This window comes from Lepidochelys kempii, chromosome 15 (genome assembly GCF_965140265.1).
Source record: "Lepidochelys kempii isolate rLepKem1 chromosome 15, rLepKem1.hap2, whole genome shotgun sequence".
NCBI lineage: Eukaryota > Metazoa > Chordata > Testudines > Cheloniidae > Lepidochelys > Lepidochelys kempii.
In genome coordinates, this window is record NC_133270.1 from 33,135,516 (window position 1) to 33,153,326 (window position 17,811).

General features: G+C 51.1%; 1 protein-coding gene and 1 long non-coding RNA gene across 10 annotated transcripts in view; one reads left to right on the forward strand and one right to left on the reverse strand.

The window, feature by feature from the left end:
* Nucleotides 1–4,064: 4,064 nt before the first annotated feature.
* LOC140898476 (uncharacterized) lies at nucleotides 4,065–15,443 on the reverse strand. Of its 6 annotated transcripts, none has more exons than XR_012154996.1 (5): nucleotides 13,688–15,443; nucleotides 12,252–12,890; nucleotides 11,836–12,077; nucleotides 11,264–11,406; nucleotides 4,065–7,153 (listed from the first exon to the last, which is right to left on the reverse strand). It is a non-coding gene; the product is annotated as an uncharacterized lncRNA (long non-coding RNA). The 6 variants fall into 6 exon arrangements; XR_012154993.1 differs by lacking the exon at nucleotides 11,836–12,077 and adding an exon at nucleotides 10,693–10,808 and having other exon boundaries at nucleotides 12,285–12,890; nucleotides 13,688–15,440; XR_012154995.1 differs by lacking the exon at nucleotides 11,836–12,077 and having other exon boundaries at nucleotides 12,285–12,890; nucleotides 13,688–13,858; nucleotides 14,641–15,438.
* A 737-nt stretch (nucleotides 15,444–16,180) lies between these two features.
* The window catches only part of ZNRF3 (zinc and ring finger 3), a 220,258-nt gene continuing 218,627 nt past the window's right edge, over nucleotides 16,181–17,811 (forward strand). For all 4 annotated transcript variants that reach the window (XM_073312245.1, XM_073312246.1, XM_073312244.1 and 1 more), the window contains exon 1: nucleotides 16,181–16,656. In XM_073312245.1, the coding sequence (XP_073168346.1) occupies nucleotides 16,429–16,656 (228 nt within the window). In that variant the 5' untranslated portion in view covers nucleotides 16,181–16,428. The remainder of the gene's footprint in view (nucleotides 16,657–17,811) is intronic.

Genomic DNA, 17,811 nt, shown 5'->3' on the forward strand with positions numbered 1-17,811 from the left:
CCTCCCTGTAGGAGCTGGAGGGGGGACAAGCTGCTGCTTCTGGGAGACGCTTGAGGTAAGCACTGCCCGGAGCCTGCACCCTGATCCCCTCCTGCACCTCTACCCCCTACCCCAGCCCTGATCCCCATCCCTCCCTCCAAACCCCTCAATCCCAGCCCCGAGCACGCTCCTGTACCCCCAACCCCTAGCCCCAGCCTTCACACCTTCCTGCACCCCAACCCCCAATTTTGTGAGCATTCATGGCCCACCATACAATTTCCATACCCAGATGTGGCCCTCAGGACAAAGGTTTGCCCACCCCTACTCTAGACTCACCAGGGGAAGTTCACCTCACCAGTGGCAAGTGGGACTTTTCAAGGCCTGCTTGAATCGCTGATTAAGTTCTCAATCTTGTCACTTCCAATGCCCTTGATCACTTTGTTTCTGAATTCCTCTGCTGCTTCAGGACTAAGATAGCAACGCAGCGGGGAGCTCACGTCTTAATGCCAGGTGATAGAAGGAGAAACAATCTCAACACCACTTATGCCATACAACCTACGAGTACACTTGAGCCTTTGTGAGCAGCATATACAAACGTACTGCTGACCAGCAGGGGGAGCTGGTTGCCATATTCTGAAGTACCAAACCTCCTTGCGATCAGTAGCGCTGGTCTAACTGATGCTCACTGGGCAAGCTAATGGTTTGGCAACATGTCATGTTATAGACCAGAATAATAACTGCTTTTCCTTGTTATCTGAGCAGCCTCTAGTACCAGATTTTCTTCTTTCTGCAAAGAGATGAACTAGCTCTGCAAGGTTTGACTGAGTCGATAGTTAAGCACGAGCAAATGGAAATTCCAGATTCCCTTGAATCTAGAAGAATTTTTAACCTGGTTCATAGTCAAGTTTGGCGACAACTTTCCTTATTTCCTTTATCATGGTCGATTTTAGGGTGATGTGCTGCAAAAGTCTATTACATTTAAATTAAAACTGCAATCAGAGTGAAAGTCTTACTCCTCCTCTGGAGTCTTGATAAAATGTTCTAATTATTGTAAAATTGAGAATTTAAAATAACATCATATCAGTATAAGAATAGTAGATTGTCAGGAAGCACAGAAAGGCTTGTGTGTTCTTTTAACAATTTTTTTTTGTTAGAAATCATTTGAGTAAAAATGTGCTACACCTTTAGAAATAAGTTTGTTTGCCATAATATCAGCTACTAGACTTCATCTTTATGTAGTATACATTTTCATATTTCCATGTACTGGAGAAATATAGGGTAATGAATGTAGTCTGTCAATATAAAGGCAACTTTCTGGAAAGGCTAAAGAAATTTGAACTGCATTTACATTATGTAAGATAGGGGAAACAAAAGAAGTCTTGAGTTTTTGTGCTTGGAATAACAAAGTGACCTGAAGAAGAGCTCTGTGTAAGCTAGAAAGTTTGTCTTTTTCACCAACAGAATTTGGTCCAACAAAAGATATTACTTCACCCACCTTGTGTCTCTCATATCCTGGGACCAATATGGTTATACTACATTGCAAGCAAATTATTTTGTTTTTAAAAATGCTAACTAGACATTTCCATAGTCCTCAATGTGGAATGTGATTTGCTAATTTTGAACGGTGGAACTCTTTGCCAGAGGATGTTGTGGAGGCCAAGACTATAACAGGGTTCAAAAAAGAACTAGATAAGTTCATGGAGGATAGGTCCATCTATGGCTATTAGCTAGGATGGGCAGGGATGTTGTCCCTAGCCTCTGTTTGCCAAAAGCTAGGCATGGACAACAGGGAATGGAAGCCATGCCCCCCCCCCCAGTGCTGTTTTGTGGCGGCAAGCACTGGGAGCTAGGGGGAGAAGTGGGATGCGGTGCACTCAGGGGAGGAGGCAGAGTGAAGGTGAGCTGGGGCGGGGAGACGTAGCGGGGAGCTGCCGGTGGGTGCAGAGCACCCACCAATTTTTCCCCATGAGTACTCCAGCCCTGGAGCACCCATGGAGTCGGCACCTATGGCTATGTCAGGACCCAGTGTCCAACTTGGTGACCAGATACTAAGAACACCTCAGATATATCCTTACAGAGATTGCCCTTTCCCTGGTACTGGGACCATTGCAGTCAGTTGGAGGGAGTTCATTCCTGGCCAGAAGTACTCTCTAGCCTTCCCAGAAAGCCAGGAAAGGAGATCCCCTTCACTAGGGCACTACAGTCCTTGAGGAGACATAAGTGCTTAGAGCTGCTTGGGCCTGTGAAGCCAAAGAAAGGGAAAGCTTCCACATCATCACAGTCCTCCATGCAAGCCTCTTCATCTGCAGAGGCTAGCCCTTCTGGTACTGAAGGCAAAGCATGCCTTTCAGCTCCTTGATACCACTTTTGAAGCCAGGGGAAAAAAATAGTTGTATTTGGACTTCTGCTAGCTATCAGTCAAGGAACCTCTTCCTCTGTCTCCAGGCAAGGACCCGAGATTGCAAGATCACAGATGGGTGTTGCATCTGAACCTCATAGCCTGGTTCCTTGGTCACTAGATCCTGAGGAAATACATCATTCAGAAGCAGCCCTCTACAAGGGCTACTTAACTTAGTAAGTAAAAATGGCTATCTGCGGAACTAGCCATGGTGTCACCTATACAGGTCGTAAATCAAAAGATCTTGGACTTGTTAACATCTAAAAAATCACAGTACACTTGGGCACAATCTCAGCAATCCACTCTCCGATCACAGGGAGCTTGTTTTCCCTAATCCAATGACTTCCAGATTCCACTTATTAGGGACCTTGCCCCACAATGGGATTTGCATTTTGTGTTATCAGCTGCTTTGGATCCAACTTCTACTCATGGTCACATCTTTCAGCAAAAGTGGTATCTGTAGTAGCCATCCCATCCATGAAGGGCACAGAAGAACTGCATGCCCTAGTAATGGACTCTCTATACATTGTTTTTTTCTGAAAGGTAGAGCTTGGCAGCATTCTGAGTTCCTCTCCAAGCAGTATCTGATTTTGCATCTCAGCCAGTCTGTACATTCACCAGTTCTGACTAAGCCACACGCTCATAAAGACAAACAAAAAAGTATTACTCTGGTTATTAGCTGAACCCTACCTCTTTATCTAGACAGAACAAACCCCATTTGGGTCTCTTCCTAACTATTTGTCTCATAGGCAGATTGAATGAGGGGGCATTCCGTACCAGCACAACAGCTGCCCAAATGGATCATCAGCTGCATCATGTGTTGCAATGGCAAGAGTGTTACCCTCCCTCTGGAAAAGTTGTGGTCTGCACATTCAACCAGAGCTCACTCAGCATCCATGGTGTTTGTTGCAAAGCAGCAACATGTTCCAATGGTCACATCTTTGCTAGATGTTATATGGTTACTAACACATTGGGGAAGATGCTAATATGAGGAAAGAATTCTGCAGTCTCTCTTCAGACGAGATTCCTAGCCCCTCCTCCACTGGAAACCGCTTGGGTTGGGTGTCACCTAGTGTAACAGGTGTCCCTAGCCTCTGTTTGCCAGAAACTGGGAATGGGCAAGAGAGGATGGATCACCTGATGATGACCTGTTCATTCCCTCTGGGGCACATGGCATTGGCCACTGTCGGATGACAGGATACTGGGCTAGATGGACCTTTGGTCTGACCCAGCATGGCCATTCTTATGTATGTAATCACTTAAAGCCGAGAGAATGGTTACTCACCTTTTGTAACTGTTCATTGCGATGTCCATATCCATTACATGGGCCAACGGTCCATGTGCAGGAACTGAAGGGGTTTGGGGCAGCCCCACCCTAGGTAACCTTGGTGAGGAGCACCAGGGCACATTGCCCCTTTGGTATTGCTAAGGAAAACTCTCCAGCACAGGTGCATGAGACATGTGCCCAGGGTAATGGACACATGCAACACATCTCAAAGAACAGTTATGAAAGGTGAGTAACTGTTTTCTCTCTGTCTAGCGCTACTTACTAAGGGTTGGTCTACATTAACGCTGTAAGTCGACCCAAGTTACATAACTGAAGTCGAGGTAACTTAGATCAACTTGCAGCAGTGTCTACACAGCGCTGTGTCAACGGAAACACTCTCCTGCTGACTTAACTTCCACCTTGCGGGGAGCTGGAGTACAGACGTCAATGGGAGAGCGCTCTACCATCAACTTTGCAGGTCTTCACCAGACCCGCTAAATCAGCACTGCTGCATCAATCGGAGCAGTGCCAATCTAGCTGTAAGTATAGACAAGCTCCAAGTGTTCTTACATGTTGCCCCCTTTTCTCTTAACAAGGCGGCCTTCTTCTTCTTTTTAGCATATGCGCAACATGCCTCAGGTGGCATTCGACTAGAATTCATCACCGAATTTGTTCCACTGGTTGGATCATTTGCTTCCCTGGCAAGGGCTAGGTCCTGACAGGGAGTGTAATATGAATGTTGATCCATGCCCCCACAAGAAGGCATTTGTATTTATTTTATCTAAGGTGGGGTCGCCAATCTGTGGCTCTGGAGCTGCATGCGGCTCTTCAGAGGTTAACATGCGGCTCCTTACCTAGGCACTAATTCTGGGGCTGGAGCTACGGATGCTAACTTTCCAATGTGCTGGGGGGTGTTCACTGCTCAACCCTCTGCTCTGCCCCAAGCCCTGTCCTCACTCCACCCGTTCCCTCAAGGCCCCTGCCCCTTAGCCTGCCATGCCCTTGCTCCTCCTCCCTCCCCCCAGCCTCCTGCACAGGTGAAACAGCTGACTGCGGTGGGCAGGGGGAGTAGGTGCTGATTGTTGGGGGCTGCCGGCAGAAGGGAGGCACTAGGGACTGGGGAGTGGATGGGGAGCTGCTGACATATTACTGTGGCTCTTTGGCAATGTACATTGGTAAATTCTGGCTCCTTCTCAGGATCAGGTTGGCCACCCCTGATCTAAGGTTTACTGCAGCTTTCCACAGAACTTAAACTTATTCACATTATCAGTATTGATATGAAATGATACTAATCATCTTAGTTTCCTGTTTAATTTTGAGCTGAGACTCGAACTCTTCTAGCATTATTGTTGGATACTGCAGCACAAATATGCCAGGATGTACATAAACTCCTGGGCACCATGTCACAGACAGTGTTTATTCTTAACTATAAACGTTGCTGCCTGTGTGTCTACTTGGAACATTATGGGTAAATTTCTAAAGTGGGGTGTGGGATCTTAACCCCTTAAAATCAATGGTAGCTGGTACTGGTTGGCTCTTAAGTGATGCAAACTGAAGTGCTTCTTAACTGTGCAACTTGCATTAGATAGGACTGTTCCCTGCCCTGACGATCTTACAGTTAAAGTAGGCAACATAGACTAAAGGCATGAGGGGTGGCAGAAGGATGCAATACAATCTAAAAAAGTCATCTAATTATACACATGCAAATTAAGGTTACACTATCAACTACTCAAAAGTTAGGAAATATCAGAATCAAGGTTGCCCATGCAACCTTAATTTGGCTCCCTTGTGAATGTGGATTATTACATTGCTCTCCCAGCAAATGTCAGGGTGATTGAAGTCCCCCATTAGAACCAGGGCATGAGTTCTGGAAACTTCAGTTAATTGTCCGAAGAAAGCCTTGTCTACCTCTTCCTTTTGGTCTGGTGGTCTATAGCTCATGCCCACTGTGACATCACCCTTGTTGCTCTCGCTTCTAAACTTAACCCAAAGACTCTCAACAGGCTTTTCTCCAGTTTCATATTGGAGCTCTGTGCAATCATGCTGCTCTCTTACACACAGTGCAACTCCCCCAACTTTCCTCCCTTTACCCATCCATGACAGTGCTCCAGTCATGTGAGCTACCCCACCAAGTCTCTGTTATTCCAATCACATCATAGTTCTTTGACTGTGCCAGGACTTCCAATTCTTCCTGCTTGTTTCCCAGGCTTCTGGCGTTCATGTACATGCACCTAAGATAACTAGCTGAGTGCCCTGCTTTCTCAGTATGAATCAGGTGCCCCCCCCTTGCACCCTCCTCCTTGTGTTTCCTCCCGGTATCCCACTTCCCCACTTACCTCAGGGCTTAGATCACCATCTTGGCAATTGCTTCCTTGGTTAAGAGCTTCTAAGTAGGTAGTGGCATAATTGGTTCTAAATGTGGCTTGTGTTCCACATTCAACATGTTTGATATAGTTAATAACCATAGCAGGTCATGATGTACCATGAGTGTCAGTGGTCTAGGCTGTCACATGGTGATCTTGTAATCAGCTAACATTCATTATTTTGCTGTATAGAAAAGACTTCCCAATTGGGTTGCCTGTTACCTAACTCTTTTCTCAGGGTGGTGTCCCAGAAAGTATCCCCACATTTGCTGCTGTCTGGGCCTTCTCTCCCCTGCTAAGGCAGAGTGCAGATAGCTCATCTTTTTGGAGAATGCACTGATCATAAACGAGGCTAGGTTGCAAGGTTAGCACTCTTCCTGTCCCCAAAAAACATTGCTGCTTTTTCACAACACAGACACATGGACTTAACTGGGTCACATGAATATCATGAACTGGTTACAAAACATGGAGTAGTGTAGACTGGATCTTCAAACATGACAAAGTGTGGATTTAATAAAGTAAGCTGCTCACAATCACTTTAATTAGCAATCATATTGCAACTAAAAAGGGCTTTCACATCACTGCCTTTCATATGCAAATTAGTAAACATTCCATGCATTAACAACTTATTTCTGGGAGGCTCTCTAGGGTGGAAGTCTCTACTGGGAAGGGATATCCCTAGAGTTCTCAAAGCCCCTGTAGTTTGGGGTGCATTCTGCACTGCTACTGATTCAGGCTTTATCCCCCAATTAAGGTTGTCTTCTGCAGACAAGAATTAGTTGCTTGGTGGGGGTGAGGAAGGGAGGAGGAGAGACTCTTCCCTTACTCCTCTCTTCCTCTTCCCTCCTTAAAAGCAGGAGAGAGAGACTTTGGAGGAAGGAAGCTGAGCTGCTCAGAAGCAGATGCCTCTTGGGGATGGGAGAGTAGCTAAGACCATCACATTTGTCACAGGGCAGAGGAAGGAGGAGAGCAGGCCTTGAGCAGCCTCACTCCTCATAGGCTGGCACACTTTGCATCCCTCAAACAATGGCTTATTGGAGGGGAAGAGAAGAGAAGCTGCTGCTGCTCCTACTGGAAGCCTTTTGGGTTTCAGAAGAGCAGGTAAGGCAGCGGAGTCCTGTTAGAGTTGGCCTAAACTAGTTCAACCTGGGGAAGAGGGAAGAAGCAGCAGGATTAATTGAATTTGGCAGATTGCATGAGTATGGACTATTTCCCACCTCCCCACACCATGCCCCGGGGAAGCTAGGTACAGATGGCAAAACCGGTTTAGTTGACTCAGGGAGAAGTAGGTTTTACAGTTAGAAACCATTACGCTCTGTCAGTGAGAGTGCAACAGAACTCCGGTGTCCCACCTGCAGGTCATTTGTCGTGTGTTGGTAAATTTGAAGATTGAGAGGTAGGGGGTGTCCCTTTCCATTATTTATTGGACGGACGTGAAGGGACCCTATATGTGTCTGAGTTGATCATATAATCAGAATATATCAACCTGGAGATCAAATATCTAATCACCCTTCAGGTAACAACTGCACACACCAAGAAATCTCTAGCTGCCAAGCGCACTTTTTGGCATTGTATAAATAAAAATAGTGTAGTACATGTACCAAGAAGGGGTAAAATGCCATCAAAAGAAATTAGTCTTTCATTTGAATTTCTAAGTGTGAAAATTACATATAAGTCAATCGTTCAAGGTGTATCAAATTAGAATGGTATTTACTTAACTTGTGGCTATAGTCTGAAAAGTGACCATAAATGTAGCTTCATGGGATTCCATGATTCTGTCATGCCTACCTAGCTAGCCTCTTATAAGGCACGTACTATCTGAGCATATATCTATAAACAATGAGCCTGAAAAATGAAATCCAGCTTGTAAACTAAGCAGATGCTAGCACTACAGACTGCAGTGGGATGTGGAAGTCAGCTGAGTTCTTGTTAGGGTGACCAGATGTCCTGATTTTATAGGGACAGTCCCGATTTTTGGGTCTTTTTCTTATGTAGGCTCCAATTACCCCCTGTCCCGATTTTTCACATTTGCTGTCTGGTCATCCTAGTTCTTGTTGGCTTGTGCATCATCAACCATAATCAAGTTCCAGTTGCAGTATTTTTAACTATTGTGTTGATGACTCTTCACCTCAATTAGAAGTCAGCTCACTCAAGAGTCAGATATCTATGACAATGTTTTTAGAGGCATCTTATAAATGCCTAATCACCATATAAAGCTTGGATACTATGGTGATGGGCACAGTACAAGAATCTAGATGGATGGGCACTGAACAGTGACTTACCAGTGCTAACATGAGTAAATCCCATTAAAATCTTTGTTCAGTTAAGCAACCTTGTGCCACTCTGAATACAACGAAGGGGTTCTTTGAGTGATTGCACATGTCCATTCACTGTATGTGACTGTGCGCCTCATGCAGTTATCGGAGAACTTTTTCCCTCAATTGTACCTGTTGGGACAGCTCTAGTGCCTACAACATCTGTGCACCACCGTGTGCCCATATAAGAGGGTGGAGCCGCCCCGACCCCCCTCAGTTCCTTCTTATCGCCAGTGATGGTTGTTGGAACGCTTCCATCCAGTATTGCGATGGCAAGTTTATTTTCCTCTCTCTTTGTATATAGCTTGTTTTCTCATTTAGTACTTAGTAGTTAATTAGATATAGCGTAGCATTAATATTAGGTTTTAGTTGTTTGGGTCCCTTTTGGACCAAGTTTAATTACTTGATACTGGGACTGGAGCCATTTCTGGCTCGCTGGGGTTCAAGTCCTGCTGGTCGTGTGCCAGAATGATGCTGGTCCATGACCCACATCCCAGCTGCCTGAGACGTCTGGGGGAGTCCCACACCAAGTGACAAAGGTCACATTTGCAGATGATTTAAGCCTTGCTCAAAAAGAGGCAGAACAGTGAGATCTGTCTCCTTACGGAGGTGGCACTTCGCCCTCCCTGGGAGCCGTTGGGTTCAGGGTGCACTCCAAGTGCAGCACTACTGATGCAGCATGTGCCTCCTGAGATGTCTTTAGCACCCCATTCTCTGTCTCCGATGCTGAAGAGGAGACAGATCTGCCAAGGACACGGTACCTTGTCCAGCAAGATCTTCATAACCGAGGCAGGACAAAAGCAAGATGTCTGGGAGGGATTCCGAGGGGGAGCGTTCCCCACAGTATGCCTCTGCCACAATAGGGGATGCATCTACTGCAGAACCTGTGCCGTGTCTGCCAAAGCTAGCCCCTGAAGTTTCTATTGGTCAGACCCAAGACCCAATCCTGACACCAGCAATGCCAGAAGCATATGCTGTGGCCAGAGAATTACTTAACCTCTCAACACCAATGTCCCTGGTGATGGAGGAAGGGTTCCAGCCAGTGCAGTGTCTAGTGCCTATGCCAGCTCCGCAAGAGCATGCGTTACCGATGCTGCTCCTGGTCCCTCGGAGGTCAGTCCACTCCAGGGGCAAGCTGCTGTTAATATCCCTGGCACTGCTGCCTCTGGGTTCACTTATCTGTCTCCTGTCCACCTGGGTTCTGCTCCTCCGTTACCATAGGATTCAGTTATCTTTGTCGGATTTGGAAGTGGAGTCTTTTGTGTCTCATACCAGAAAAGAACCTTACACCTTCCATCAGAGCCCCGGATTGTCCCAGCAGTGGACATGTCACAAGGGAAAGGGCATGCATAACCCTGGGACCACAGTCACCAGGTCTGTCCACCGAGGGGTGTCCCTGCCTGTGCTAGGACTTTTCCTCACCTGTCTGAGTCTATTTCCCCAAGGATGCATCAAGATCATTGGCATCACAGGCAACGTTCTCTGATGCCTGGTACTGAGCAACTTGAAATTGCTCAGACAGTTCCTGCACTGTAAGTGGCAAACCAGCCATTGCCTCAGCATCCTGGTGTGTCGTTTTCCTTATCACCAGATGAGGCTGTAGAGATGGCGAGCGATTCTCCATCACCAGAGGATAACAGTGCTCACCAAGAACTGCTTAAAAAGGTGGCCTCAGTTTTAGATGTTCATGTGGAATCGGTCCATAAGAAATCTCCCAAGCTAGTGGATACTTTAGCTTCTGTGAGACCCACCAGAGTGGTACTTCCAAGGTAATGAAGCAATTCTAGAACCGGTTAAAACACTTTGACAGACCCCTTCTTCCCTTCCGCCTACAGCGAAACAGGCACAGAGGAGCTACTGTGTCCCTTCTAAGGGCTTCAAACCCCTCTACTCTCACGCACCCCCAGGCCCTTTGGTGGTGGCATCAGCTCATGAGCAGGAGAATGAGGGTCACCAAGCATTGACGCTGAAGAGTAAGGAATCAGAGAGGCTGGACCTGTTTGGTCATAAACTTATTCAACAGACACTCTGCAGCCAAGAATTGTTAACTGGCAAGCCCTCCTAAATTGCTATGATTTTACCCTATGAGAAAACATCCTGAAGTTTAAAGACACGCTACCAGAGGATTCCAGGCAGGCGCTGGCTCAGGATAGAGGAGGGTAAGCGGGGGTGCAAGGATAGCTCTTCAAGACAGTTAGGATGTGGCAGACTCAGTAGCTTGTTCCATGACATCTGCTATTTCTATGAGGAGAAGTTCATGGCTGCAATCTTCTGGTCTCCCTCCTGAAGTACAGCAGACCATCTAGGATTTGCCATTTGAGGGTCCATCCCTCTTTTCAGAAAAAATGGACAATAGGTGGCATAGCTTACAAGAATCCAGGGCAACACTGAAGTCCCTTGGAATTTACACACTGGCAATGAAGAGGAAGCAATTCTGGCCCCAGAAGGCTCACAGATATCAGAGCTTTATACCTCAGGCCCAAGACCTGCCAAAAAAGAGGGACAAGAATTATAGAAAGTGTCCACCACCTCTCTGTCTGCAACAGCAGGTTCCTCTCAATCAATGGTCCAGTCTAAACATGCATTTCTGACAGGCTTGTCAATACTTTAGACGAATCTGTTCCTACCCTTACCTTTGCCTATTGTCTTTCCTGCTTCCTCTGTGCTTCGACTCATGTCACATTGGTTCGGTGGATCCTAAGCATGGTGGATGTGGGATATTGACTTCAGTTTGTTTCTATCCCCTCCTTCTCCATCCTTCTTCAAGGACCACTCTCACAACACCGTTTTACAGCAGGTTTAATCTCTCCTTCCAGTGGGTGCAATAGAGGAAGTTCCTCAATTTCTCAGTGGGAACCGTTTTTAATCCTGCTATTTCCTTATTCCCAAAACAAAAGGGGGTCTCAGAGCTATTTTAGATCTAAGGGAGTTAAAAAAGTACCTGAAGAAAATGAAGATCCCCAGGGTTATCCTAGCTGCCATCATTCCTTCCCTGAACAGGGCTACTGGTATGCTGCCCTCGACTTAAAGGATGGTTACTTCCATATAGTGATCCCTCTAGACCACCGCAAGTTCATCATGTTCCTAGCAAATGAAACACATTACCAATTTACACTACTTCCATTTGGTCTGTCAGCGTTTTCACAATGTGCAAGGTAAGGCAGTTGTGTATCTAAGAGGATTGGGAATCCATGCATTCCCCTTCTGGATGATTGGTTGGTGACAGGCTGGATGCACTCTCAAGTGCTGTCCAGTGTGGGTATAATTCAGTGCACCCTCAATGCACTGAGTCTCTTACTCAGTCAAGTCAGATCAATTCTAAAAACCTGTGCAAGAATAGTTTATCAGAGCACTCCTGGATGCCATACAAACCAGAGCATTTCTGCCCCAGTCAAAGTTCCAAATGCTTTGAGACCTGGTACTGGATCTAAAAGCACATCCCAAGACTACAGTGCATGCTTGCCTCAGACTTCTGGGGCACATGGCAGCAGGTACCTACATGACGTAACTCACCTGATTATGCCGCAGGAAACTTCAAGGATGCCCCCTTTTGTCATTGTCCAGACAGAGAAATTTGTGTTCCAGAGGTAATTTTGTCCTCTCTGGACCAGTGGACAGACCCTCAGACCCTTTATGCAGGAGTTCCCTTAGTTTCTCTGCAACCAATGCTTACGTGGGTCATGGGTACCTCGTCCCTGGGTTGGGGGGCACATATCGGAACCCTGCAAACTCAAGGGTAGTAGTCCTTGCAGGAGCTGAGGACTCATATTAAGGTCAGGGAACTACGTGCTATCAGTCTAGTTTGCTCTGCCTTCCAGCCACATATTCTGGGGAAAAAATCTATCAGTGTTAAAGCACAATATAGCAACTATGATTTATGTAAACAGACAGGGAGGGGCACGTTCCTCCCAGCTGTGCCAGAAGGATACCTCCCAGGAGAGCAGAACACACCAGTAGATCACCTGCGCAGGTCTTTGTCCCCTCGCCATGAATGGTCACTAGGTCCAGATGTCGCTAGGCTCATCTTCCAGCTCTGGGGAAACTTCCCACATGGACCTGTTTGCAACAAATGCCTCCTGTTCTGCTGCTGAGGGAATTCCAGCCCTGGGTCTTTGACAGATGCTTTCCAGCTATCACGGATGAACTCCCTGCTGAACGCCTTTCCTCCAATTCCATTACTACCTAGAGTCCTATTCAAGATCAAGCACAAACATGCTTGCTTCATTCTAAGAGCAGCAGCATGGCCTCGACAACGCTGGTTCTTGAACCTATTAGTGAGGCCTTCTACCTCCCCCATTAGATTCAGATGTAATTTTTCAGACCATTGCAGTCTACTCAACCCCAACCTACAGGCCCTCCATTTAATAGTGTGGAAACTTCCCAGCTAACACCACTAGAAAGGAGTTAAAAAAGCTCAAAAGATGTTCAGAAGGTGCTTCAGAACAGGAGAAAGCCTTCAACAAGGTGTACTTACCTGGCCAAATGGAAACATTTTTCTACCTGGTCTCAGCAGAGAAGTGTCTCTTCAGTGCAGGCTTCCATTAACCAGACTGGATTATCTGTTGCACCTAAAACAGCAAGGCCTGACTGTTAGCTCTACTGAAGTATACGATTTCAGCGCCACTACCCACTGGAGGGTAGTAGATCACTTTTTCTCCCAACCCCACAACTATCAGATTTCTAAAAGGGTTGGACAGATGATACCCTCTAGTACAAGAGCCTGTTCCCCATGGGATTTAAATCGTGTACTAACAAAATTAATGGGGACTTCCTTTGAACCTCTTGCGCCATGGTTCCTCCTCCACCTCTCTATGGCATTCTGGTTGGTTGCAGTAGCCTCAGTAAGGAGAGTGGGTGAACTGAGACCCTTGGTTTCAGAATCTCCTTTTACAGTTTTCCATAAGGATAAAGTCTACCTTTGCCCTCACCCAAAATTCTTGACAAAGGTAGTTTCCAATTTCCATGTTAATCTGGCAATTTATTTATCAACATTTTTCCTGAAACATGCATCCAACGAAGTGGGCATTCACCCACGAAAGCTCATGCTCCAATTCGTCTGTTAGTCTATAAGGTGCCACAGGACTCTCTGCCGTTTTCCCTGAAGCCTCACATGCATATGGATGAACAGAAGCTTCATTTGGTGGACGTGAGGAGAGCATTGGTCTTCTACATGGACTGCACCAGCCCTTTTTAGATCCTCAAAAAGTTATTTGTTGTGATGCTGGACAAGGTGACAGGCAAACAGGTTTCCACTCAGAGGATTTCCTCTTGCATTTATTTGTGCTACCAGTTAGCGAATAGCATGTCACCCCCAGACTATTGGCTCATTTGATTAGAGCACAGGCAGCTTTTCTAGCACAAGTACCTGCTGAAAACCTTTCCAAAGCACCAACCAGGTCACCGGTACACACTTCTGCTGCTCAGTATACCACTTCCCATCAGTCCAGGAACTATGCTCGTTTTGGGTGGGTTGTTCTACAATCACTGTTCAGATAGACTCTGAGCCTGCCTCCATGTTAATCTGCTTGTGAGTCACCTACAGTGGAATGGACATGTGCAATCACTTGAAGGGAAAACAGTTACCCTTTAGGATGGAAGAATCCAATGCACCGCTACAGTCTAGGGACCGAAGGGCTAGGCAGCAGTTCTGCAGAGAAGGACCTAGGGGTGACAGTGGACGAGAAGCTGGATATGAGTCAACAGTGTGCCCTTGTTGGCAAGAAGGCCAATGGCATTTTGGGGCATTGCCAGCAGATCGAGGGACGTGATCGTTCCCCTCTATTCGACATTGGTGAGGCCTCATCTGGAGTACTGTGTCCAGTTTTGGGCCCCACACGACAAGAAGGATGTGGAAAAATTGGAGAGAGTCCAGCGAAGGGCAACAAAAATGATTAGGGGTCTGGAACACATGACTTATGAGGAGAGCCTGAGGGAACTGGGATTGTTTAGTCTGCGGAAGAGAAGAGTGAGGGGGGATTTGATAGCTGCTTTTAACTACCTGAAAGGGGGTTCCAAAGAGGATGGATCTAGACTATTCTCAGTGACAGCAGATGACAGGACAAGGAGTAATAGTCTCAAGTTGCAGAGGAGGAGATTTAGGTTGGATATTAGGAAAAACTTTTTCACTAGGAGGGTGGTGAAACACTGGAATGCGTTACCTAGGGAGGTGGTGGAATCCCCTTCCTTAGAAGTTTTTAAGGTCAGGCTTGACAAAGCCCTGGCTGGGATGATTTAGTTGGGATTGGTCCTGCTCTGGGCAGGGGGTTGGACTAGATGACCTCCAGAGGTCCCTACCAACTCTGTTATGCTATGACCTACCTTTCCAAAGTGTTGTTCTTTGAAATGTCCATTCCACAAGCTACCTTCCTTCCCCTCTCTAGTGGAGTCTTAGACTGCTGGCAGTGGCAGGCAGTGCCCCTCCGGCCCAGACAGGTACGGCTTGGGGAAAGGTTCTCTCTCGACTGCCCGAAACAGGTACATGCCTACAGTGTGGACATGTGCAACCCCTCCCAAAGAACAGCTGCTAGGGGAAGGTAGGTAACAGTCTTTTTGGTAAGAAGCAGCCCATTTGAGCAGTCAGTTTTCAGACTAAAACCTACACGAACTATTACTTTGCTTTCCCTTATGGGTCCTCTCCTGCTCCCCGAGTGCCCTGGGAGTAGCTCTCTGCCGCACTGCACTACTTCGCCCTTCTCAGAAAAACTCGGGCTCTGACCGGGAAGCCGGGCAAGGCCAAGCGTCCAGGCCTGACCCTGCACGTGGTCGAGACAGTCAGGAGCCTCCCGTGCCTGGAGCGGAGCCCGGCTGGGGCCACCGGGAGGGCCCCTTTCCGCGCCCCTCCCCGGAGAGCCCGGCTCGGCAGCAGCGGTGACCTTTTAACGAGTCCGGGCGGAGGCACCGTAAAGTAATGGGCTTTCCACCCGCTGCGGGGTCCGCGAGCCCGGCGCTCTGCGCCCCGGGGGCCCCGCCAGTGCAGCGCGGCCCGGCCCGGCCCAGCCTGGCCGCCCTGGTGCTGCCCGGCCCGTGACCGCCCTGCTGCTGCCCGGCCCGGCCCAGCCCGCCCTGGTGCTGCCCGGCCCGGCCCGGCCCGTGACCGCCCTGCTGCTGCCCGGCCCGGCCTGGTGCTGCCCGGCCCGGCCTGGTGCTGCCCGGCCCGGCCCAGCCCGCCCTGGTGCTGCCCGGCCCGGCCCGTGACCGCCCTGCTGCTGCCCGGCCCGGCCCGGCCTGGTGCTGCCCGGCCCGGCCCGGCCCGTGACCGCCCTGGTGCTGCCCGGCCCGGCCCGGCCCGGCCCGTGACCGCCCTGGTGCTGCCCGGCCCGGCCCGGCCCGGCCCGTGACCGCCCTGGTGCTGCCCGGCCCGTGACCGCCCTGGTGCTGCCCGGCCCGGCCCGGCCCGTGACCGCCCTGGTGCTGCCCGGCCCGGCCCGGCCCGTGACCGCCCTGGTGCTGCCCGGCCCGGCCCGGCCCGGCCCGTGACCGCCCTGGTGCTGCCCGGCCCGGCCCGGCCCGGCCCGTGACCGCCCTGGTGCTGCCCGGCCCGGCCCGGCCTGGTGCTGCCCGGCCCGTGACCGCCCTGCTGCTGCCCGGCCCGGCCCGGCCCGGCCTGGTGCTGCCCGGCCCGGCCCGGCCCGTGACCGCCCTGGTGCGGCCCGGCCCGGCCCGGCCTGGTGCTGCCCGGCCCGGCCCGGCCCGTGACCGCCCTGGTGCTGCCCGGCCCGGCCCGGCCCGGCCCGTGACCGCCCTGGTGCGGCCCGGCCCGGCCCGGCCCGGCCCGTGACCGCCCTGGTGCTGCCCGGCCCGGCCCGGCCCGTGAGCGGAGGGCGGGCGCGGGTCAGCGCGCGGGGCGGGGCTAACCCCGCGGTAGCTGTCACGTGGAGCAGATGAAAGCGACGCGGCTCGGCAGGCAGGCCGGGGGCCGGGAGCCGGAGCGAGGGGAGCGGAGCGGAGCGAGGGGCAGGCGGAGGCGCGGGGCTGGGCGCCGCGGGGCAGAGGAGCCGCCGCCGCCGCCATGGGGCGCTGACCCGCCCGCATCCCGCCGGGCGCCCGGAGCTGGAGCCGCTGGCGAGCGATGCGCGGCGGCTGGGCGCTGCCCCGTCCCGCCGCGCGATGAGGGGCCGCGGGGCCGGCGCCGGGCCGGCCGTGCCGCCGCCGCTGCTGCTCGGGCTGCTGCTGGCCGCGGCCCCGGGCGCCGCGCTGGCCAAGGAGACGGCGTTCGTGGAGGTGGTGCTCTTCGAGTCCAGCCCCAGCGGCGACTACACCACCTACACCACGGGGCTGCAGGGGCGCTTCTCGCGGGCCGGGGCCACGCTCAGCGCCGAGGGCGAGATCGTGCAGGTGAGCGGCGCGGTGCGCCGGGCCGGGGCGGGCCGGGCCGGGCCGGCGGCTCCCTGCGCCCAAGATGGCTCCGCTGGGCCGGGAGCGGCGGCTGCCCCGTGCGCGCTGCGGGCGGGGGGCGGGCAGGGCCCGCGGAGCCCGGGCTGGGGGCTGCTCTCGGGGCGCCGGGGCGGCCGCCCTGGGCGGGGGGGGTGGAAGGGCACCGGGGCGGAGCGGGAGGCGCTGCCCCCGCGGCTCATCCCGGCCGGGGGGTCAGCGCCTCGCACCTGGTGTCCCCGGGGCTGCGGGGAGGCGGGTCCGGCCGCTGGAGAGGCTGCGCCGCGCGGCCCCCGGGGCGGCTCGGCCTGCTCGCTGCGCCAAGGCTGCGGGGGACCCGGCGGCGACAGGGGGCCCGAAGCGCCGGCCGTGTGCGGGGCGGAACGTGCCCTGCATGGGGCTCCAGCCCCCGCCCTGCTGTCTGCGCTGGGCCTGGCCCTGCGAGCCCCCGGCTCCGGGGCACCGAGCTCTGGCGTCCCACGTGGGCAGGGCACTGGCCCGAGCAGAGAGCTGCGGGAGTTGCCCGTTCAGAAAGTCCGTAGGATCCCCCTGGGTGCTGGGCTGCCCTGTCTCATTGAGTGCCCCTCGGGGGAGGGAGGTGACTGGTCATGCCACAAAGGGCCAAGTTTGTTGTCGTGTAATGTCGATTTTAACAGCCCCCTGACTGGTCTCGCTGCTTCTGCAGTTTGACTCCTGACTGGGAACCGGCGGATAGTTTCCCTCTCCCTTGTTTTAAAGTACTTAAATAGGAATGGGAGAACCAGGAACTCTGAAGCTGCAGTAACCTGGAGATTTCACCCTCTCTGACAGGGCCTCCACCTTGTTACTAAATGAAAGAAGTCTGCATTCCAGAGGAAGCTGGATATGGAGGGATTAAAAAAATACTCTGTTTGCAGGGCTTACTTTGTCTGAGATGCGAAGGAAGGCAGTGGTGCCGACCTACTGCTTCTGATTGTTGTAACTGGATGCTGTTTCTTTTTTGTCTCTCTTTGCAAAGGCTTTGGAGAAACTCTAGTAGGTTTGTGGGCATAAATTTCATTGCCAAGGCTGCTGCTTGTGGGAAGAGCTTTAAAAGGGTTTGGTATCTCTTTGAACCTATTAAAGCGTTGTACGCATCCG